General features: G+C 42.5%; 1 protein-coding gene across 2 annotated transcripts; it reads right to left on the bottom strand.

Moving 5' to 3' along the window:
* Positions 1–5,583: 5,583 nt before the first annotated feature.
* CCNG1 (cyclin G1) lies at positions 5,584–22,995 on the bottom strand. 2 transcript variants are annotated; one of them, XM_073620834.1, is made up of 7 exons: positions 22,793–22,995; positions 17,362–17,625; positions 15,179–15,432; positions 14,183–14,261; positions 13,863–13,961; positions 9,002–9,201; positions 5,584–8,293 (listed from the first exon to the last, which is right to left on the bottom strand). In XM_073620834.1, the coding sequence occupies exons 2-6, from the start codon at positions 17,623–17,625 to the stop codon at positions 9,010–9,012; spliced, it is 888 nt and encodes a 295-aa protein (XP_073476935.1). In that variant the 5' UTR covers positions 22,793–22,995; the 3' UTR covers positions 5,584–8,293; positions 9,002–9,009. The 2 variants fall into 2 exon arrangements, with proteins under 2 accessions (XP_073476935.1, XP_073476937.1); XM_073620836.1 differs by lacking the exon at positions 13,863–13,961.
* Between the last annotated feature and the right edge of the window lie 1,388 nt (positions 22,996–24,383).

Here is a 24,383-nt window from a genome sequence, read left to right on the forward strand (position 1 = left end):
AATCATTATCAACTGTATATGTGACATCTGAGATGAGATGCTATACAATGACTATGTATAGCATTAGGCGTCATACAAACTGGACGTTTTTACAGCTGCTGTTTTGGGCATCAGACATTTTTTAAGTAGAACTATAGGCAAAATATTTGTATTTTTATTTTGGATAGAGCAAGAGAGGGTTTTAATCCCTGTCAGATTTTTGTTTCGCCATTGTTGTCCCATTGTGGACAACTTTTCACTTTCTGTCCCATAACCAAAACAGGAAGTGAGAGAAAATCCCTGCAAATTAAGGGAATTCCTTGGGGACCCCCAGTTAACCAGAACTAGTGACTCAATTGGAAAACTTCCCATCTATTACTTCTCTGCGGACAACCCAAAATTTGGGCTTTTATTTTACTTTTCACTGTTAATGATAATGATAATGATAAACAGGACAAATAGTGAGGGTGAATCTCCTTAATGGGGGGACAGACAGCACTAAAGACAGGTGTTCTAAACCCTCTCCACTCTGTCCAAAAAAAAATAAATAATAAAATTAACCACCATAGACTTTATCAGTGTTTAGTGGCAGAAAAAAAACCCCCTCTGCCAGCACATTCTGGAGCAGCAGCGCTTTGGCAGAAAAAACGCTGACAGCTCCTAAACGGTGTCCAGCATTCAGCAGGAGGTTTTGTTTTTTTTTTTTTGAAGCAGAGGCTGCTGACATCCTTAACCAATTTAATACTGGGCACTTTCACCCCCTTGCTGCCCAGCCAAATGTTCATCTTTCAGCGCTGTCACATTTTGAATGACAATTGCATGATCATGTAACACTGTACCCAAACTAAATTTCTATCATTTTTTTCCCACAAATAGAGCTTTCTTTTGACAGTATTTGATCACCACTGGGGTTATTTTTTGTGCTACAAATAAAAAAAAAAAAAAAAAAAAAAAAAAAGACAAAATTTTGAAAAATATTTTTCTTCCTTTCGGTTACAAAACTTTGTAAATAAATAAGTTTTCTTTTTCACCGATGAGGCAGTACTGATTGGCACTGATATACTCTCATAGGTGGCACTAATGGGCATGTATAGGCAGCACTGATTAGGAGGCACCGGCAGACACCACTAATGGGCACAGAGTGCCATCCCTAATGGACACTAATTGGCACTGATTAGCATCTCTGGTGGGCTCTAGTGAGCATAGCTGGTGGTCTCCAGTGGGCATCCTCGATGGGTCTGCTCTGATAGGAGAGCAGCCAATCGGCTCTCCTCTACTCGCGCCTGTCAGCCCACGTCATAGGCTCTTTACCAGGATTGGAGATGCAGTGTTTTAGACCGACACACCACTGATCGCCATGCTGTGCACGGGCGTGCGCTAGTGGCTTATCGTGCTGAACATCATATGACACCCAGTCAGGATAATACAACCACTTTCCGTCATTCTGCGGGGCCAGGAATCGGCTGTCATGTCCTTAACAACAGATGAGTCATCATCTGTCAGCGGTGTTCCCTGCTGACAGCTAAATGTTAAAAAAAAAAAAAAAAAAAAACACACATCATTGGCACTGTTCTATCGAATCGTGCCCTCCGGCAAAAAGTGCCTGCGCATGCACGGAAGGGCACTCCAGCTGATTTCTCGATCAGCTGGCGTGACGTCACCATGGCCCATGTGCAAATCGTAGGAGGCATTTTTTCAACAGGAGATACCATTTGACGGCACAATTTAAAGCTACGCAAACAGCGGAGGGAGATCGTAGTTGTCAGATTGTGCCTCACTGTTGCAGGGTTGGTTTACAGTGTGCTGAAGGTCCGGTTTTGTGTGTGTTGAATGGCGGGTTTTGCCTGCGTCTATGGGCGGGTTGCAACACAGACAAGGCCCCCCCTGCAACAGCGAGGCACAATCTAACAACTACGGTGTCCCACTGCTGTTTGCATAGCTTTAAATTGTGCTCATCAAATGGTATCCCCTGTAGAAAAATGCCTCCTATGATGTGCGCCATGGTGACGCCACACCAACGGATCTGGAAATCAGCTTGAGTTCCCTTCCATACTGCACAATGCGCGGGCAACTTTTTGATAGAACACTGGCAATATAAAAAAAAAAAAAAAAAAAAAAAAAATGTGAAAAGCAAAAATGGCATGGGGGAACCCCCTCACTCCATACATGGCCCTTTGGGTCTGTATGAATTTTAAGGGCAGCAGATGCTGGAGATTGGGAAATTTTTCCCTCGGTCCTGGAGGTTTCTGATGGTGGACATCCGCTTGGTGAGTTCGGGACAATCATTCAGTCCAAGGGACTATCAACATGCTAGAACTGAGGGCAGTTTGCCTTGCCCTGCTGCATTGGTCAGTGCCACTGAAGGCCACTATAAGGTTTCAGCTGGACAATGCCATGGTGGCCCAGAAAAAACAGACAATGCCATGGTGATGGCATACATGAAATTATCCACGAGGCAACAGAAGTTAGGGCTTGTTTACACCGGACTACATTTTTTGATGCTCAAACGCCTCTATATCATTTGTTTGGTGTTAGCATGGTTGTGAGACAGGCGTCAATGTTTATTCGAATGGGGCGTTTTATAAGTGTTAAAATTGCTCCCTAAACGCACTTTCCCACAATGGAAAGTGACAGCAATAAACTAATTTTAAACGCGCTGCAACTGCGATGAAAATGACTGGCAGAGTGTTTGCGGAGCGTTACCAAAGACTTGAATGGGAGGCGTTGAAAGGCTTCAAATGCCTCCTGGCTCGACATGAGGCTTCAATTTTGAAGCGAAGCTTAGTGTGAACAGCGCAATGTGCTGTCTATTATATCTTGTGCATAGGCATTTGAACTGCATTTTTAACGCCTGTGCTTAATGCCAGCATGAACTCAGCCTTAGGCTGCTCAGAAAGAAGTGGATTTCCTCTTTGGCAGAAAATCTTGTGTCCACATTCCAAGCTTTAAAAATTGGCTGGTAGATTTTAAACAACAGTCTCCAGGGGAGTTGGGCTCTTTACTTTCAAGGAACAGAGGCAAAGTGAGTCTCTTGAAATTTTTTATTTTTTTTTGCAAATCCAAAAAGGAGCTACCCGACTACCTCCTGTATCATTAGAGGCCACCGAGTCCCAGGACCGTAGAAATCCACAAACAGACCACACCTTGGAAAGCAGATCTATATCAAGGTTATTTAAATCACAGGGAGTGTTTTTTTTTTTTTTAAGATTTATTTTTTGCCACATTTTTGGAAAATATGGTATTTTTTTTTTTTCCCCTTTAACTAAAATGTCAATAATATATTTTTAATGCATAGTATGAGCATATTTAGAGGTACAACCTGATCTGACTGTGAAGTCTCCCTGCTGCTCTCTTCTGTCATACTCAAAATTTGAAAGACCTCATCACTAGTGTGTATATAGGTTTTTTTTTTTAAAAAAAATTTTTAGGCAGTGGCTGTGCTGGTTGATGATCAGGACACCAGCTAACGATAATTTTAGATGACATTGCACTGGTGTGGCTAGCATTATGGACTCTGTTGTTGGCTTCACTGTCTCTGATGTAGCAGTGATATCAGGACAATGGCATGGTGGTGAACAGGAACACTGTTGCTGGCTACCCTGGTTCTATAAAAACTGGCACACTATTGCTGATTTACACTGGTGATGGTGAACAGAAACATTGTTAGTTTACACTGGTCTGGTAACACAGGGAGTGGTGTTGCTAGTGATAAGGAACAGTGCTTCCAGCTTACACTGGGTCTGGTGGCACCAAGACAGATGGGGATAGTAATCATGAACAGTGTCGCTGGCTTTCATTGGGAATGACTGGTGTCTAGTGACATTGGGACTAGTGTTGCAGCAATCGGGAACACTGTTGCTAGCTCACACTTGATTTGGCACTGGTGTGGCAGCGAGGAAGGGAAAACGTGGCTGGCTGTACTGGTCTTGTGACACTATGACTGGCTCTGCAAGTTTTAAAGAAAAGCTGATTCTGATCACGGTAGAAGACACTCTGTAAATTGCAGACTGTTTAAATGCGTAATCTGTCACAGAAACCACATGGTACAGGGCCTGTATTATTCTAATTTTGAGATCCGCTGTATCCAATAGACAAAACGAGCATGGAGTAATGCTCTTCTGTGCGCTGGATGGCACCCTTGAACTGCAAATGGAAGGCCATTTTAAAATATGCCTCCTAGCCTCAGGAAAGAGCAGTGCAGCTATATATGAACAATAGCCAGATGGCAAGTGGCTAAATAGGACCTGTCAACGTAAAAGATTAACTGCACAGTTAAGCACATAAAACAAATTTTGGAATACTTACTTGCATTGTTTTCCTTTTCTATAAAGGTTTTTTTCACTTGTAATTGAGTTGAGCCTGCTAGAAAGACTAGTAACGTTATAGGTTTGTCTAAATCCATTTCTGATATGCCACTTTGTACAATAACAGTGTAATGTTTCATAGAATTCCTGCACCTATACACACTTTGTGCGGACAAAGGTATACTATCCAGTACCGCTGTAGTTAAATCTGTCATACAGTATACTTATCAGTATTAATGTTCCACAGACTTCTTGTGTTCTGAGCATTCATCCCTGGGTGCGTATTGTCCTCAATATTAGTATAAATCTGGTGCTCACTCCAGCCACAGCAGCTGTCAGCCTCTTGCGTTTGACAGACTGCCAGGAACAGGGCTGGGGTGCACCTGTGCCATCTCCCACAACTAAAGGGTGGAGCCTCAAGCATTGGAGCTAAAGGCCCACTGTGCATGGGGGAGCTTAAATTAAATTGATAGTAAAGCCTTTTTCTTAAAGCAGAGTTCCACCCAAAAATGGAACTTCCACTTTAAGTACTGGTGACCTCCCACAATGACATGATTTGTTGCAGCCATGAGTATTTTATTATATCACCCCCAGTATGTACACAAGGCAGGAAGATTAATAGCTCCGTACACAATCTGAAAATAGTACAGAAAATACCGCTTTCAACACGATCGTACGATAAAATCAGAGCCAATCATGACAGTTCATCCGATAAGACAAGCACGGAAACTTTCATTGTATGATACAAGATCGTACGATTTTCATTCAGTTTGTATTGTATTTTTGGATGACAACTGTACTAATAATAAAATTAGATCTGAAGGCGAAATTTTGATAGAGTAATGGCCTGTACGTACGATAAAAAAAAAAAAAAAAAAACCACACGATTGTTTGAAAATCGTATTGTTAGTACAGATCTTTCAAGAGCCGATCACAACAATTCATCTGATATTATTTGACCGGACAAGCACGAAAATTTTCCTTTCACAAGATCGTATGATTTTCATTTAGTCAGTACAGTTGTCATCCAAAAATACAATACAAATACATAACACATGACATCACTTCCGATTTTTTTTTTTTTCGGTCGTACAAGAATGTGACTTTAGTAACCAATTTCTACTTGCGACCAGTAAGCAAAAAAAGTCGGACAATCTGTCGTCAGATTTTCGGATTGTGTGTATGGGGCATTAGGTATATAGTTATGTCAGAAGTATTGTGAGCGGAGATGTAAAAAATACCCACAAATACTACAGTTACACATTGGAAGGGGGAAAAAAAAAAATCCACACACACCAAGTTCTTTTCAATACATTTATTGAAAGGTACATTGCTTAATTAACAGGCACTCTGTTACTGCATGGTTTTAGCCCTCCAAAATGTGCAGACCTACCACTGAGCAGCTTATCTAGTGATGGGTAATATGCTATTCACCATTGGTTTAACTCAAATTACACATTGCCTGTCTGAGCTTAACACATAGCATTTCCCATACTGTACATATGCTACAACAGGGACACTTTAGGGTTAAACTACATAATTAATTGTACCAAGTGGTCACTTAAATGACTTGTAGTTTAAAAAAAAAAAAAAAAAAAAAAAAAAAACACACATCCTCATTATATCAGGCTACATCAGAGCATAGGTGTGTATATAAGGGGGTGGAAGTGGCAGTTAATACCAGTTAGCACATACATGCTGCATTAGAGCCACCATACCCAAAACTCAGAGTGCATTGTACAGCAAGTAACTGGCCAAGCTTTCCAACCTGGGATTAAAGCACAAACCTCTCCCTCCTGATATTGCCTTGCTATTGGTTAGTAAGAGTGCTCATAGTACAACTGTGGACACTTTCAATGCAACACATCTTGCATGGCAATGTGATGCCATTAAAAAATGAATGGCAATGCATCAATAGTGGGTACAGTGCATTTGCCCACTGTGCTGTGGGCAAGAGGCCAAAGCTTATCAGAAAGGCATAAGTCTAGCGCCACCAATCAGAAAGGATTCCTATTCATTTGCAGTATAAAGCACTCCAAATTTTAGGAGTCCTGAGCGGCTATATAGACTGCCAACTGGTCGAGCTTTCTAACTGCCGTAGGAGCCAATCGCACCCCCCCATGTTTTGCCACATACATACGCTAACCCTAAACACCTAGCTAATAAAAATTACACTTTTTGTGAAAGATACGTATACATAAAAATGTGAGTAGCAAAACTGATATACAAAAGAATGCCATAGTTGCATCTGCATGTTGTTTTTGCCCTAAAGATTCACAGGTGACATTTGGTACATCTACTCAGCGCATTTACTTTAGTTCCAAATATTCCCTAGTTACAATAATCTGTCACAAATGACAGTACCAGAAAGGCCTTTTAACACCGTTTTTCTTCCTGTCACCCTTTTGGCATTGGAAGGGTGTCAGGTCATGTACAGAAACTAGTCTTCATCAAGGCAATGGAGTGCAAGGAGATCTTGTCCTATTCACTTATTGCCTAGCAGACCATGGCTTCACTAAACCAGGTGTGATGCAAAGGATATCGGAGAACAAAACTTGTGGGGAAAAGAACAAAAGCCCAAAAACCTCTCACTGAAAACCTTAAACATGCCTTAGACTTAAAAGTCAAGCCTAAAGGCCATTTTGTCCTTTTTAACAAGTGTGAAAAAAAGTTTGTGCCTAAAATCCTACACAAGCCCTTAAACAGCAAAAGTTACCCTTTACTAGGAGTAGACAGTTGTGTTTAGAAGTTTAATCTGCCTTGTTCAGAAACAAGTGCCATACATTTTTCAACTGTGCAAAAGGTTTGAACGCCAAACTAGCACAGGCAGATCTATATTAAATATTCAGCAATGCAATGTCACAATAAAACATTAATTCAAAAAGTAAAGTGCATTTTTCTTTGAGAAATACAGGACTTAGGTTTACATTTTAGATCAAAGATGGCAAACATTCTGTACTCATTTTGCATTGCTGGATTCTTTTGGAGTTGAGTAACCCGGATGTTATCAATCCTTGATTTAAATAGTAGTGTATTTTTCTTGACCCGATTTTAAATCAGGGCCCATTCACACTTAAGCATTCTAATGGGGTGCATTAATGCAGGTTATAGCAGCTATTGATGTGCATTGCATTAAGGCAGTCCTTTTTTATGAATGGGCTGCCAGTATAATACAATGGATAAAAACCATGCAGACTGCCACCAATGTTTAAGTGTGAATGGGTCTCCTCAAGCTAAAAACACAGTAGTACACTCATTTTATATTTCGGTCTGCTCAGCTATAAAGTGGGAAGAGTACAAGTCACTGCAAGCAATCGACTGTATATGCTTACTAAGTTTTCTGAATTTTAAAATAACTAAAGCTGAACTGCAAAGTTGACTTTGCATAATGGAAACATATCCATGAATTAGCCTTGAAGCAACTTTTTTTTTTAAGATTACAAGTACAAGCGATACTGTAACTAAAAAGTGAACCTCTACATTAGTTCCATCTGTATAGCAACACAGAGGGATCCATCAGTTTTCACTTTGTTGCTTATAAAAAGACTTATAATTATATGCAACACTGCTGAAGGAAAAACTGAGAATTGCAGGGGAGTTGGGGAGACTACCTCAATGCATTGGCTCGAGATGCCTGTACTATTTCTAATTGCTAATATTAGAAGGCATGCGATAAGGCATGTATAGAGGAAGAAACTGCAGCAGCCCTTTGATGCCTCCATCTCATCGCAAAGCATGTATGTAGATTAGTTACTCTTAAGTTTTGCTTATACAGACTCACTAAAAACAGTGCACTTTCACATTTTCTATTACAGTATATTCATTAGTAAGGTCTTCAAACTGTAACTATTTCCTCTACTTAAAACTTGCTCTAAGTTTTATGCTAAAGAAAAATGTAAACTAGCTGCCATTTTCTCTTTAGGCTTCACAGTTGTGCTTTTCAAACAAGTGCTCCAAAGTCCATAAAATTATAATCACACCATTCGTATGCCTTTTTTAATTTGTATAACCTGTGAAGATAAAAAAGTACATACAATCAATGTGTTGGCATGTACTAAAATAAACACCACATGTTAAAGTGTCTCATCTATATGCCAATGAATTGCACAACACTAATAAATCACTTAATGTGTTTGCACTTTTGTGCTTTTAGCTTGCAGTAGTTTATTACTTAAGTGAAAATAGGGCAACTACTCAAGTCTGTCATAAATGGCTTGAATTTTTGGTCAATTCCTGCCATCAGTGCTCTGTCGGCACCAGCCGGCTCAATAAGTTGATTTGAGCAACTTTTGTAGAAGGAGCCGGGTGGAAAAAGTTGTCAGCTGAACAGCGATTGCATTGAATTGTTTACAGGCACTGTTCGGGTATTCAATAGTCAACAGGGGACTGTGTTCTCATGAGAGGAGGAATCTGCATGGCTAACTTTATGCTGGCCACAAATACTCAGATGTGTTCCATCAGCCTAAACCTTTATAACAGCTCAATATGAGGATCCTCCTGACTGGAGGAAACAGGAAAAGTTTTAAAAAAATTCTCCCCCCACCCCCCCTTTTTATGTACGTCCTCATTCTACATGGGTAAGTTGAGAATGTAATAGTGTACGTTTGGCATATCATACCTTTAAACGCTACTGTAATTGTTAGGACCTCTTCCTTATATGGATGGTGGGGGGGGGTGGTAAAAATCTTTAAAGAAGCTAAAAGAGTAATAACAATTACCTTCAACATCAAGAGCCAGTTTCTGGAATTGTGGGTAAATGTTCAATCCTGTAGTAACTGTGCTTCAGTTGTCTTGCTGTGCGACCCGATACAATCCATTTTAGCTTTTGTACATTTGGCTTTGAACATTTGCTTGAAGCATACTCTGCAAGGCACTTTGATACAAACTCTTTCCAACAAAACAAGTCTCTGATGCTGATCTGGGGGGAAAAAAAAAATATCTATCTATAGATATTTTTCCATGGCTTAACTACAAGTAGAATGTAGTAATGAGGCACCAATTGTGCTAAAGCAAACATGTAAGCAGCTATCAGGCAAGATTTCACAGATTTCTGTTCAGAAAAAAAAAAAAGTTACTTGGCTGTCCTCAAAATTACAAAAACACACATATATATTTTATCTCAGTTGCCAGAAAATTAAAAGGATTACACCAGATGCCAGGCAAACTGATTTTTAGGCCAACTGTATATAGCAGCCTCTCAACAGGGGTTCTGTGAAACCCCAGGGTTCCTCCAGAAGTGTTAGGGGTTCCTTGAGCTGTTGCTAATTGATCTCCCATCTGATGGTGCACGCATAGTTCCAGGCTCAACTTTGCTTGCAAAACTCTTGCATAAGGCACATCCATATACTGCAAGTTACATAAACACTGGTATTTTGATCCATTTGTGAACAATTTCTGAGGGTGGGTTTTCTCCACATCCAATTCGCATAGCAGGCGATTGGGTCTATGAAGCCTGTTCACACATCTCCACAGCAGCTCTGGTGTGAATTGCACAGGAGCCCTGTGTGTCTTTTGGTCTGTTTCAGGTCTGAATTCAGCCAAAAATTCGGACCTGAAACGGTGATGGGGACACACCGGACTCCTGCTGTGAGCTGATGCGTGTTCACAATCACTTTAAGGCTGGGTTAAGGTTTGATTTTTGTTTTTAAACATACATGTTATACACAGAGCAGCCCCGATCCTCTTTTTGGGGTGCCCTGGCATCGCTCCTCCTGGCCCCTCTTCATCAGGTGCCCCCGCACTCACAAGTCCCGCTGCTGCGTCCATTGACACAGACAGGACTCTGCCCTTTCCCCAGCTCCTGTGTAACTGGATTCAATGGACAGCAGCCACTGGGCTCATGCTCATTAGGGGTGCGCATCTTCACTGGTCTCACAATTCGATGATTATCTGGTCAACGATTCGATTCCGCGATGCATCACGATTACCGACGAGCTCCCACTTCCGCTTGGGCCGCCTAGGCAGCCCTTCCACCCTGCAATCTTCTGGGACACATCAGTTCCCAAAAGATTGCCTGGCTATGCAGGAAAGCACAGCGAGACATGCGCACCCGGCTGTGAAGCTGCAAGCTGTCACAGCTGGATACCCACAGTAGTATTGCCAGCGCTGTGGACAGGCGGGGGAGAGAATGGAGGGTTTGGGTGGCCACGTCGCTGGATTGTGGGACAGGTGAGTGTGTTTTTATTAAGTCAGAAGATACACTTTTTTGTAGCTGCTGACTTTTAATAAACAAAGAATTGACTGGAACTCCGCTTTGAATTAAAAATAACCTCACTCCCTTAAAAAGTGCACTAATCCGATGCACTGCAGGGTACAGGCATTCACACACACCTGCTGCTGGGAGGTCAGGAGGTGTTACAATCCACATTTGACAAACAGCCCTGTAAAGTTCCCTGTACTGTCTGTGCTGACCAGTGGCAGCTGGTGCTCAAAATTTTTTTGGGGGCGCAAACAAACTGAAAAATACTAAACCTCCCCCGTCAAATGCAGCCTCTGTGCACGCCAGACGCAGCCCCCTGTGCCTGCCAGACGCAGCCACTTGTGCCCATTAAAATGCAGCCATCACTAACCCCCCCCCCCCACACAATGCACGGGCCAGCACTGGTTCTGACAGTTCCCTGGAATTCCTGTTTGCACATTCCAGCACACTAGGAATTAACAGTGGAATGTGCACAGGATAGCCAGGGACCTGTCAGCATGGAGCCAGAGGTGTAAGGTTACTGTTAAAATTAACAGTAAACTGTAAAATTATTTTTTAATAAATTCTGTGTTACAATGGATGTGCCCCGCTGTACTGTGTATGTGCTTTTTAAATAACGATGTCACTTCATAACAAATTTCACTGCAGTACGATATATCCCCGTCATGTGACTCCCGGCCCGCCCCTCTCCTCTCCCCACTCAGGTCTCACGTCTCCTGAGTCCTGACATCAGCGGGGAATTCTCAGCCCCGCCCGCTGACTATAGCTATCATAACAGAAGAGAGGCGGGCGGGGCTGGGAATTCCCTGCTGACGTCAGGACTGAGGAGAGAGGAGAGGGGAGAGAGGAGAGTCACATGACCGGGATATATCATACTACAGGAAAATTCGGTATGAAGTCACATAATTTTTAAAAAACACAGCGGGGGCACATCATTCATTGTAACAGAATTTATTAAAAGAAAGTAAAAATACAGTCCAAGTGCTTTCCTGGGAGGGGCGGGGCTAGTTGCCATGACGTCACCCGCAATCGATTTTCCGGTCCCTATGCATCGATGCAGCATCGGGGACACCCGAATCGCGATGCATCGATTAATTTCAGCACCCCTAATGCTCATCGCTGGAACAAGCAGGTTCAGGTAAGAAGCACAGGTTTTTCATCAAAAAGGAAGGAGGAGAAGTCCAACCTGAGCCCATTTGGCTGGGCTTGTCCCAAGGGTCACAGGAGTGCAATGACCCATTTTCCGCCCTCTGCTGACATCACAGAGATCAATCCAGGCACCGTGTCATCCCGACTCTGGGAGTCTGGATCCGCCAGTCTCCCCGCCCCTCCAAAGCTTGACGCTCCAGTGAGCATGGAGGAGCAGAGCAAGAGAGCTGTAATTGATAGGCCGAAGCTCTCCACTCGGGGATCTGTGAGAACCGAGCCATTGGCGATATTCGATGGCTCGGTTCTCAGTGCAGAGATGCCAGGGGACAGATGCACCATCAGACTGATGGTGCATCCACCCAAGTATAAAAACAGAAGGGAAAAAAAAAAAAAAAAAAAAAAAAAAAAAACCAAACACCAGCATATCCTGATTAAATGCTACTCCAGTGCTGGTCACAAAATCCTTTGAAAGCTGAGAATCAACCAATCAGAACATACTAGGTTTCTCTCAGTGTTGTGACACACACACACACACACACACACACACCTCTACTTCTTGGTTTAGCTAAACTTCACTTGTCTGCTGGTTGAAAAGGGATACTGCTCATTAGTCCAGTAGGCAGGGTAGAGACAGATGCTACTGGAAACCACAGAGCTAAACCAAAAACAAGACTGCTCACTTGGCCTAACTTGAAAAACTTAAACACACCAACTTAAAATATATTATATAAATATATTATATAAATAAATATAATATTATATAAATATAATATATATTTTTTTTTTAACTGGCCCAATGAAAAGACCACCAATATTTCCCAGAGTACCTTCCTGCTTACAAGACAATACATTAGTGGCTAACTAGTGGCTAATCCAATTCAGTTTTTAGTTAACAAACAGGTGACGTGACACCAGGGGGATGTTAGGGCGGAGCAGCAAATGCCCGTTTACACAGTATGTCAAAGTGGTTGGTTCACAAAACTAAGTTAAAAGTGGTTGTAAACCTCAAAAACATGAGCAAAGCATATTCTTCTATATAGTGTGTACTTGTCTCAATCCAAGACACCATGTGTCATTTTTTGTCTGCTGCCTCATACCTCTACTATCAGCCTGAATCACTTCTGACAAGTTTTCCTGACAGCAAGAGAAAACTGGTGACAGGGGAGGGATCTCCAGCCAGTTGACAGCCTCGGATCTGTTCCTGTGTAAACAGGGTGTGTCCCTTACCTCCAATTCACTGTCAGAACTTTCCTTACCGAGCTCTGCAGAGTAATTTCAGCTCTGTCCCCTTTGACAGCGCAAACAAGTCATCTAAATTCTGCACTTTAAATGGATGTAGAAAAAGAAGACTGCAGATAGACAGGTCTGTAGATTTGTTTCATCTGTTTCACTTGAGGCTAGGTCACTTCACTGGGTATATTTAAGGGTTAACAACCCTGGGACCAAGTCCTCCTATACTTTTCAGCCAAGGAAGCAAACATATTAGCTTCCATTTGATCTGCAACTGCCACAATGCTGCACATGTGATCATCCATGTCACCAGCCATTTGATGGTTTGTCAGTTTGGTTGCGTGCACAAGCAAATGTGACAGCATTTACAGCATGCTGGGAATGTTAAGTTTTTTTCAACTGTAAATCAACGGGTTTAGTTCTGCTTTGAAATTAAAGCCACTGGTGTTCACCCCCGCTTCAAATTTTTTTATTCTTTGTCTTTTTTTAAATTTTACCCCCCCTTCACATAACTTTATTGCCATTATATGAAGAACAAAAAGCCCCTGTGACAGCAGAGGATACAGGTTCTCTTTATGGGGACATCCAGGGTCTATTCTGGACGTTTCCTGTGTACGCCATTGCAGCCACCAGAACACACACCACGTTACTTCCCCAGGCAGAGATCCCAGGGAATGACCACATTGCGCCAAGAAGCGACATCATTTCCTGGTCCATTCAGAGGAAGGCAGATTTATGAAAGGGCAGGAGGTTGCACATTGTTGCAAAAGCGTTCAGGTGGCTTCATATCACTTCCATATAACAGCCAACAGTTGGACACACTAAGACTTTTTTTTTTTTTTTTTTTTTTAAAAAAAGGACCTGTCCCCAGTGCAGTTTTAAAAATTGTGCCAAGGCTAAAGGAATTAAAAAGCTTAGCAAGACTGTTCATATACTGTATACATTACAACTGCATATTTTGCAGTTGGCCTGGAGTTTAGCAGCTTTAGTCTAAATCTTACCTTGGAATGTTTCTGTAGAAACTCCACCACATCTGTCAGTTCATGCAACTTTTGTTCCTGAACTTCAACCGCCAAAATTGACAAGGCCAACACAGAGGGCTGAGCAAGAGAAAAAGAAGCTGGATCTGTAAAATGTGTTGTATATCATATGTTTGACAGCCATATTTCTGCATGGACTTTTAGTTAAGTTAAAAAAGAAAGCTTATTTTTCTGATAACCAGTATTCAGCCAAGGAGTTCAATATAAGTCACTGACAAAAAGGTGTGATCTATAAGTTATATGTATATGATACTGTATGTCCCACCTCTTCAATAACTCACCTTTGCTTTGGAGAATCCAATCTTACAATGACATGCTTTCAGATTTGTTTCAAGTCTCTCTAATGTAAATAGCCTTTGCCTAGAATGAACAAAAAACAAACACATGCATAAAGGAAGCTACACAAAACATGGTGACAGTGCTTAATCAGAATAGGCGACAACCCTCATGCCAACAGAACACGAATTGTGGGTATGCACAATGCCCACTACTGTACTCTGACACTGGGAACTTCTATTTAAACCCTATATAGTACCTTATTGTGACAAGTTCCCCTTTTTAAAAACAGTCTACATATTTGGACTGCTAAACATCATTAGATTCTGAAACACTGGTTGATCCTGCCTGTTCCTGTGTCCCCCCTTAGTGTGCTGACCATGGTAATCATGGCTACAGATTCAGGTTATGTGCCTCCGTCATCCTGCTGCTCTACTCCCCCCCCCTCCCTTCCAGCTTCTGTGTGTGAGCTGATCTCTTCCCAAGCCCTCCCACCGCTATTAGTAGCTGGCAGTAAAGTTAAAGATCACTGCCAGCCCCTCTGTTCTATAAAACTGCCTGTAAAATATTTTCAGTTCGTTTCTAGCTGGTCATGTGACCTCCTGCCACTCTCCTCCCCCAATCAAAGGGCTACCACAGGAGGGGCTGAGCAGACAGCACAGTGGTCACGTGACCTCCCAGCTGATGCCAGAAGGTGATGTAGCGCAGCTGGAGGTCACGTGACCAGCCAGAATGGAAAAGAAAGGTATTTACAGGCACAATTTAACACAAACGTGTACACATTGTATTATGGCTTAGTAGAACAGAGGGGCTGGTAGTAATCCAAGTTTACAACCACTTAAATAATCAATGTAGAAGTGTACCTATACAATCAGAATATTTTAGGCAGTGTAATCAAACTGCTATAAGCACCAAGAGTATGGGTTAGATTATGAAAATTGTCCACCCATATCCAACTAAACACAATCGTAAAATGTTTTTTTAAACAAAGCAATGCTTACCTTTCACTAGGCAGGTTCTCATAAATGAGGGAATGGTATAGGTGTAACAGGTTTAATGCAGTTGTAGCTTTCACTTTCCAGCTCAGCTTTTCTAACACAATCTTCTCCATCCGCATCATGTCAAACACAGTGAACTTATACTGGCTTATTCTGATTAAATCTGTTGCCAGGGGGACATTTCTCTCCTCTTCCGTGGCTTTTACAGCTAGATAGAAGCAGGTGAGGCCAACACAACCTAGATGTTTTGGCTGCACCTACAAAAATTAGGGAAAGAAGATTATTAAGTGCATTTCTGGGCTCAATTAGATCTCTTCAAGCAGTAACAATTTTTCCCTTCACACCATTCATAGCATTCCAAAGTTTGCTTGAGCCAAGCTGGCCCAAATTAACCAATGTGTCCGCTGTGTGCAATATAATGTACTGTAGTAGCATTGGCTACATACAGTAATCAACACCGTTCCAGAAGCAGACTGGCCGACTTCCCATTAACTGCTGGATATAAAGAGTCAGGTTAAGCAACATCATTCACCCACCTCAGCCAATCAGAGGAACCTTTGCATTCATTGACTAAAAAGGCAAGGCTTCTTCTAAATGCCAGAGCACCAAGCTTGACTAAATCCAGCAGATGGGAAGTAACCCGTACTGCTGTCAAAACACAGGCCACTTACTGTATGTACCCTAATGCTACTACAGAGCATTACAGCAAATACAACAGCCACATTGTTTTGTAATGGAAATAGTTCCATCTGGGCCAGCTTGGCCCAAACTATTAAAGTGCACCAAGACTTCTGCTTTAGGAGGTCGTAAACCTCCATTTTCAAGTTGTACCCATTAGGTAAGCCTTATATAGGCTTGCTTATTGGTACAGTAAATATCTCCTAAACATACACCTTTTGAGACATTTACTTAGTACTGCGCCAATGTCATTGGTGCATGCGCTGTGAAGGCCCTCCGTGCGGATTCTTCACTAGTTAATGCCGTGACTGGCAGCTCCTGCACGCAAGCGCAGGAGTGACGTCACACGACTCCAGCCAGTCACAGAGCTTGAGTCCAGACCCAGAAGGAAGCGTTGCACACATTGATGGGCCTCCATTTGCAGGCAATTAGCACATTATGCCTTTACTTTGCAAGGAACAAAAAGTAAAACCCATAAGGGTTTACTTCCTCTTTAAGTGCTGGCAGAGAACCCATCAATCATACCTGACTTTTTTTGCATGTGTGGCAGTGTTCTGCAAAGTGGATGCTTCCCAACTAGGGTACTAGTGCTTAGGGCTGGGGTAAACCACACGATTTAAATCTTGAATCGAGTTGAGAGGTCAAATCGATTCAAAATTTAAACAAAATCGACTTTTTTTCACCGCGCCCGTCCTGAGGCACTGCGGGCATGAGTTTTTAGGAGAGGCTGCGGCTTCGGCCTAGTCCGCGGCTTCAGCCGGACACCGCGGACTAGACCGAAGCCTCGCCTAAAAAAACTCATGCCCGCAGTGCCTCAGGACCGGTGCGGTTTCAAAAAAAGAAAAAACCCACACTCGTTTCGAATCGTGAATAGAGTTTTTTTTTTTTTTTAAAGAAAATCTCCCATCCCTACTAGTCCTTTGGCATGTCATTTAAAAATCAATAACCATTTTCCTATGCAATGCCACAAAACAGTAAAAAAGGTACAGTAAAGCAAATTCTTAACAAAAAAATAAGTCTCCAATGAGATAGCAATAAAGTGAACTGACACACACACACCTTCATTTTACATTTTTACGCATGCCTCAGTGAGGACAATATATTTCTGGGGCCATTATTTGTGGTTATTGCTAAATTAAGGATCTGTACATGACAAAGCATTGCCTATGGAATATTTTGGGTTCCAAAGTTTGTCACAGTTTCATGACACAAATGCCATTCACAGGTACCTAAAGTTTGGTGAATGCACTTGAAGTGAAATCACTTTCACTGTTAGAAATTTGAGAAAAAAAAAAAAAGTCATCCTGTTCCTTCAAATTTTCTCATCACTTCAGTCGAAAACCACCTCTGAAGTGACCCCACTTACAATCTGGCAATCAAACGAACATTTTCTAAAAATGCTACTAGTGTAGCTTAAGGCAACTACAGAGACATCAAAAACAGCAGTCCCAATACTGAGGTCTTTACAATGCATTGTTAATTTGTTTTCACAGATGCAAACTGCCTACCTTCATTTTAGCTAAAAACCGGTCCAGAAGGTTCACAGATAAGGAGAAGGTCTCTGTATTGAAACCAAAGAACTGAGTTAAGCTAAGTAAATCTTTCACTTCAAAGTCACGAAGTCTGGCAGTCATCCGGAGGCCATTGTCATGCGTCGTTTCAATCAGCCGCAAACCACAAGCTTTCGGCTGGCATTTCAGCTCCTGTTCCAAGAGCAAGTTCAGCTGGTGAAGAAGGTCCTGAGCTTCTGATGTTACAAGCGTGTCAATCATCTGAAAATGCAAAACAGAATTGTAATAAGAGTCAGCACTGTTCAGCTCTATTCAAGACTGTCTCTTCAGGACACACTAGATTCATATTGGGCCTGACTGCAAAAACTGCCTTGCTTGCAAAGCCTTTTTTTAACAAAATCCCACCATCTACTTAAAACTGAATTCCAGGTATGGATTTTTACACAGTTGCATTGGTCCAGTTTGGACCCAAGTAAGTGTCTGCCATACCTGTGGAAGCTGGAAATCACTGGACTAGGCACAGCCACTCCAGTGATTTCCACTAGCTACTGGGTCCTGTGCCAAGTGGCTGCCCTGCTGCATAGTGAACAGAGGGTGTCACTCACTCAGCCCTGTGTCATTCAGAAAACCCTGCACCTTCTCTGAATTTATGGCGCTTCCTGAATGGACAAGGTGAAGACGTGGGGCAGTAACATGATCTTCACCACATTCAATAAGAGAATGCCTTGCATTAATAGAAGCGCAAGACTTTCTGTGAATGCTGTCCATGCCAAGCAAGCAACCGCCTGTGTTCACTATGCAGCCACTCAGTAAAGGAACTAGAAGACAGCAGTGGTCATTGTAGTAGCGGAGCCTACCCTCAGGTGGATTTTTCAGCTTCCACAGGGATTGGCCAGGTATGGCACATACACATCTATAACCAAGCTAAACCAATCCAAAAAAAAAAAAAAATCATACCTAAATTTCAAGTGGTCATTTTTTTACCTTAATGCATTCCCTCCTAGCACAACAACCCCCCCCCCCCCCCCCAACAAATAGTTACCCAAGTTCTAACTCGATCCAGGAGGAGCACAGAAGACACGAGAGCTGCGGATGACGGAGGCATGTAAACTAAACAGTGTCAGGACTCAGCAGCCATCATAAACTGGTCAGTTTACAGGGGGGGAGGGCAGAATCAGCCAGGAATTTCAGGTGATAGAAAGGGCCAGATGACATAGCACAAGTACTGTGCTGTATTACATTCTTTAAAAAGGGACAGGAGCTTTGTAAAAAAAAAAAAAAAAAAAAAAAAAAAAAACACTTTAACCACTTGCCGACCGGGCCATAGTCGAAAGACGTCTACAGCGCGGTCGGCTAGTTCTGGGTGGACGTCCCTGGGACGTCCTCCCAGAATACTGCTCTCGCGCGCCCCCTGGGGCGCGCACCCGAGAACTTCCGTGACCGCCGGGTCCAGAGGACCCGGCGCATCACGGATCACGGTAAACGGCCGCTAATCGCGGCCGTTTACCATGTGATCGCTCCGTCAAATGACGGAGCGATCACATGTCAACAGACCGGCGTCATGTCATGACGCCGGTTCCTCCCTCCCCTCTCTGTACCGATCGGTACAATGTGAGGGGAGAGGGGGAGGGATCGGATGGCAGCACCGCTGTGGGCTGTATGTGTAGTGCTCACAGCGGTGCTCAGTGACAATTGCAGTCACATCCATCCATCCCTCCATGCTCAGCCATCCCCGCAATACTCTGCATTATACCCCGCAATACTCTGCATTATACCCCGCAATACTCTGCATTATACCCCGCAATACTCTGCATTATACCCCGCAATACTCTGCATTATACCCCGCAATACTCTGCATTATACCCCGCAATACTCTGCATTATACCCCGCAATTTTTAACCAGTTCCCGCCCACAGTCATACAACGTCCTTGACTTTGAGCGGGGATATCTGAATGATGGGTGCAGCTACAGGCATCATTCAGATATCAGCTTTTTCAGCCGGCGATTCCCTACACCATAAGAATGATTATAGTGGCTGTTACACTGCTTGATCGTTCTTACGGGAGGCGAGAGGGGACGCCCCCCCCTGCCCGCCACCCTCCGGTGCTTCTACCGACTCACCGCTACGATCGAAGCCAAGATCGTTTTTTTTTTTTTTAATTTCAGGCTTCCCAGCCTAGAGGTGAGATGTGGGGTCTTATTGACCCCATATGTCACTGTAAAGAGGACCTGTCATGCCATATTCCTATTACAAGGATGTTTACATTCCTTGTAATAGAAATAAAAGTGATCAAAAATTTTTTGGGGGGGGAAAAAGTGTCAAACTAAAATAAATAAAGTAAAACAAACAATAAAAAAAAAAAAAAATGTTTAAAGCGCCCACATTCGTGTGCTCACATGCAGAAGCGAACACATACGTAAGTCCCGCCCACATATGAAAACGGTGATCAAACCACACATGTGAGGTATCACTGCGAACGTTAGAGCGAGAGCAATAATTTTGGCCCTAGACCTCCTCTGTAACTCAAAACATGTAACCAGTAAAAAATTTTAAAGCGTCACCTATGGAGATTTTTAAGTAGCGACGTTTGGCACCATTCCACAAGAGTGTGCAATTTTGAAGGGTGACATGTTAGGTATCTATTTACTCGGCGTAACTTCATCTTTCACATTATGCAAAAACATTGGGCTAACTTTACTGTTTTATTTTTTTTTTAAAGCACAAAACTGTTTTTTTTCCAAAAAAAAGCGTTCGAAAAATTGCTGCGCAAATACGGTGCGAGATAAAAAGTTGCAACAACTGCCATTGTATTCTCTAGGGTCTTTGCTAAAAAAAATATATATAATGTTTTGGGGTTCTATGTAATTTTCTAGCAAATAAATTATTATTTTTACATGTAGGAGAGAAATATAAGAATTGGCCTGGGTGCTCCAGAACGCCTGGAGGTGCTCCGTGCATGTTGGGCCTCTGTATGTGGCCACGCTGTGTAAAAGTCTCACACATGTGGTATCGCCATACTCGGGAGTAATAGCAGAATGTGTTTTGGGGTGTAATTTGTGGTATGCATATGCTGTGTGTGAGAAATAACCTGCTAATATGACAATTTTGTGAAAAAAAAAAAAAAGAAAAAAAAAAATCTTGATTTTGCAAAGAATTGTGGGAAAAGATGACAATTTCAAAAAAACTCACCATGCATCTTTCTAAATACCTTGGAATGTCTTCTTTCCAAATAGGGGTCATTTGGGGGGTATTTGTACTTTTCTGGCATGTTAGGGTCTCAAGAAATTAGATAGGCCGTCAGTACTTCAGGTGTGATCAATTTTCAGATATTGGCACCATAGCATTTGGACTCTCTAACATTCACAAAGACCAAATAATATACACCAAGTTGTACTTATTTTTACCAAAGATATGTAGCAGTATAAATTTAGGCCAAAATTTACAAAGAAAAATTACTAATTTGCTAAATTTTATAACAGACACAAAGAAAAATTCATTTTTTTACCAAATTTTCAGTCTTTTTTCTTTTATAGCGCAAAAAATAAAAAACCCAACGGTGATTAAATACCACCAAAAGAAAGCTCTATTTGTGTGAAAAAAAGGACAAAAATTTCATATGGGTACAGTATTGTATGACTGAGTAATTGTCATTCAAAGTGTGAGAGCACCGAAAGCTGAAAATTGGTCTGGTTAGGAAGGGGGTTTAAGTGCCCAGTGGTCAAGTGGTTAAGTAAAAAGAATCTATTAGCACTTAGGGCAAGGCATCATTAAAACATTATTGCGCTATATAGGATCACCTGTTATTTGCTCTGGAATCATTGGAGATCTGACCATTTTGGAAGCGTTGGCTGTGCATTAAAGTAAAAGTATAGGTCAAACTTTCTCTATTTTGGATAGCGCAAGGTAGGGTCATAACCCTTGTAAGTTTTTTTTTTTTTTTTTTTTTTTTTTAACAGGGGTTAAGACAAATTTATGTTGGGTACAGCAAAAAAATTTACACACTGCTGCTGACTTCTAGTATTAGGACGCTTACCTGTGCTGGAGTCCAGCGATTTCGGCACCACAGCCGATGTTTCCATCAGTTGTCGGGTGCTGCCCCCGCTATTGCAGGTAAGGGAACTCGGCAGTGTAGCCTTTCAGCTTCATGGCCGGGTCCATACAGTGCATGCGTGAAGCGTGGCTGCGCTCTCCTACTGGCCCGACAGTAGGGGGAAGGAGGAGGCCAGATTTCTGACATGCCTCGCCACGCTAGGCTTGACGGAAGTGGGGACAGGGTACCTGTCAAAAAACAGGTACCCACTACCCCCCTGAAAAGGTGCCAAATGTAGCGGGGGAAGGGGGTGGTGGCACGGATTAAACAGACAAGCGAAAGTTCCACTTTTGGGTGGAACTCTGCTTTAAGTGTGTTTGTTTTGCTCGAATAGATTTACTTTTTGGCAATGCAATATTTTGTATAGTTTGGGTATCATGTTCTATTTTGGATACATAGTGGAGGAATCTCATAAGTGAATAGCTTTGTATTTTGAGTATAGTAAAGATGCTAGGGGCTGTGCGCCCCCGCCCCCCAATACACGGTTCTGACTGACTAGTCTGCAGCATATGATCAGGCTCTATTGAAAAGCACTAAGGCATGAACAGCTGGAGCTGCTGACACCGCAGTCCTGTGCTGGGCCCCGCCTCCCCTCCTCCATAGCACTGATCAAAGCCCGTCACTCCGCAGCCACGCCTCCCGGGCGACAGATCAGGCGACCCGTCAGATCTGGTAACGGAAGTGACGTTCTGTCTCGGCTATCTTAGTACACCCGCACTCATAGGTGACAAACCACGCCCAGCCCTGAGCTCAGACACCTAATAGGTCAGATCTGTCAGCCACACCCCCTTTTCTCCAGCTACAGAGGACAAGCCTAGACATGTTCCCTTACTGCCAATACCGATCACTATAGAGGCCTCATCACACAAACCACCGACTAGACTCCTGATAGATCACATCACAGAAAGATCATTCCGAGTCTTTTTATAGCAGTTGTCCGCCATAGAGACACAAAGCACCCAGCTGTCAGGTCACATATCGTATCTATGAGAACATTTACAGTCACATCATCATAGTACGAAGGGAATCACTTCTACTACATAGAATGTACACACAGCAGAGGGAATTCAGCACTGCCTAGTCTACAAAACCATCACAATGCTGCTCTCTGTTCCCAAGAGCTTGCAGTCTACAACAAAGACCGTTGGTAATAGAAAAGAAAACCCATCAGAAGTCTAATCCCCAAGAGCTTGCAATCTACGAGCAGGCACTAAAACCCCCTTACACATGGTGAAGCCCAAGCACCCATACAAAGCAACGTATAGTGATGAATTGGGGGGTCCCCCATAGTACACTACGCAGAGCGCTGATCGTTGAATCAGAAGGCCCGGCTCACCTTCTGTGGGGTGCGGGGAGGTCGGTCTCTTGAGAAGTTCCTGTCCAATCTTGTCCGACGTTCTATAAGAATACTTTCTTCATCTACTACTAGAAATCAGGACGGTAGCTTGATGAAGCGTCCCCCACCCCAGCCAATCGTTCCCCTCCGGAGCCGCCGTACTCAGCTGACTGAGGTGCCCGCCCACCGCTGACCTTTATATATGCCGGCACAGAGCCAACCCCCTTCCCTCTGCTATTGGTCCGCACTACAGCGCTGTCATGCCAGTAGTCCTCAGACTTCGGCTGACATAGCGCGCCACCTGCTGGCACTTGTGTATACTGTCCTTAGAAAGAAAGATGTTGCTTCCATTCAGAGGCTGATTTTGGCTGTCTGGATCCTTCACCCAAGAAAAACACTTCCTCTCTTCTGCCTCCTCCCCCTCTTCTCTTATATTAGATAAAATAAATAAATAAATAGAATTAGATCTGAAGACGAAACTTTTTTTGATAGAGTAATGGCCTGTACACACGATCCAAAAATCGGACAAAAAATACCACCTTTGACGCGATCGTACGATAATCGTATCGTTAGTACAGAGCTTTCGAGAGCCGATCACGACAATTCATCCAATATTATTCGACCGGACAAGCACGAAAATTTTCCTTATACGATTTTTGTTTAGTCAGTACAGTTGTCGTCTGAAAATACAATACAAATACATTACAACACATGACATCACTTCCGATTTTTTTTTCTGTCGTCCGAGAATTTTCGGGACTTTAGTAACCTATTCAATTTCTACTTGAAGTGAAAAAAGTGAAAAAAGTCGTACGATCTGTCGTCCGATATTCAGATCGTCTGTACGGGCCATAAGGCAGGTTCAGTTTTTGCCATCTGTGCCCCATTGATAAGATTTTCTATCACTTCCTGTCAAGCAGAAGTGAAAGAAAATCTCTTCAAAGTGAGGGAAATCCCTTATAGTCACCAGAACTGTTGCCCCATTTTAAGAGAGAAGAGCCAGATCACATCACATGCAGTCCAGTGCTTTTTTTTTCTGCATCAAAAAACACATGAAAAGTAGGTTATATGGTACCAATGGCATAGTTCAGTTCCAGAAAAAAAAAAAAATAAAGCATGCTGCATTTTTCCTGCACTGGACTGTACTGGAACGCAGTAAAACACATAAAAAAACGCTCTAGAATGCACTGGGACGCATAAAAAACGCACTGTACCCTAGTACAGTAAAAAAAAAAAAAAAAGGAAAAAAAAAATCTGGAATGCATCCGGAAACGCATTAAAACAAATAAAAAAGCACCGGAACACATCAAAAACACATTTAAAATGCATATGCAGAAACGCAGTGTGGAGTGTGCTTTTGTGGTGTGAACCAGCGCTAAAGCCTCGTACACATGATCAGATTGTTGACAGGGGATTATCTGTTGACAGACTTTTGTCCTAAAATCCCACCGTTTGTAAGCTCCTTCAGACAATTGTTGTCCAACTAGTACATTTTCAGTGGATAAAGGTATGTTATCAGATTTTTGTATCGTCTAAACACAAGCCCATAGCTCCCAACTGTCCCTGATTTAGAGGGATTGTCCCTGATCTG

This window comes from Aquarana catesbeiana, linkage group LG03, assembly GCF_042186555.1.
Source record: "Aquarana catesbeiana isolate 2022-GZ linkage group LG03, ASM4218655v1, whole genome shotgun sequence".
Taxonomy (NCBI): Eukaryota; Metazoa; Chordata; class Amphibia; order Anura; family Ranidae; genus Aquarana; species Aquarana catesbeiana.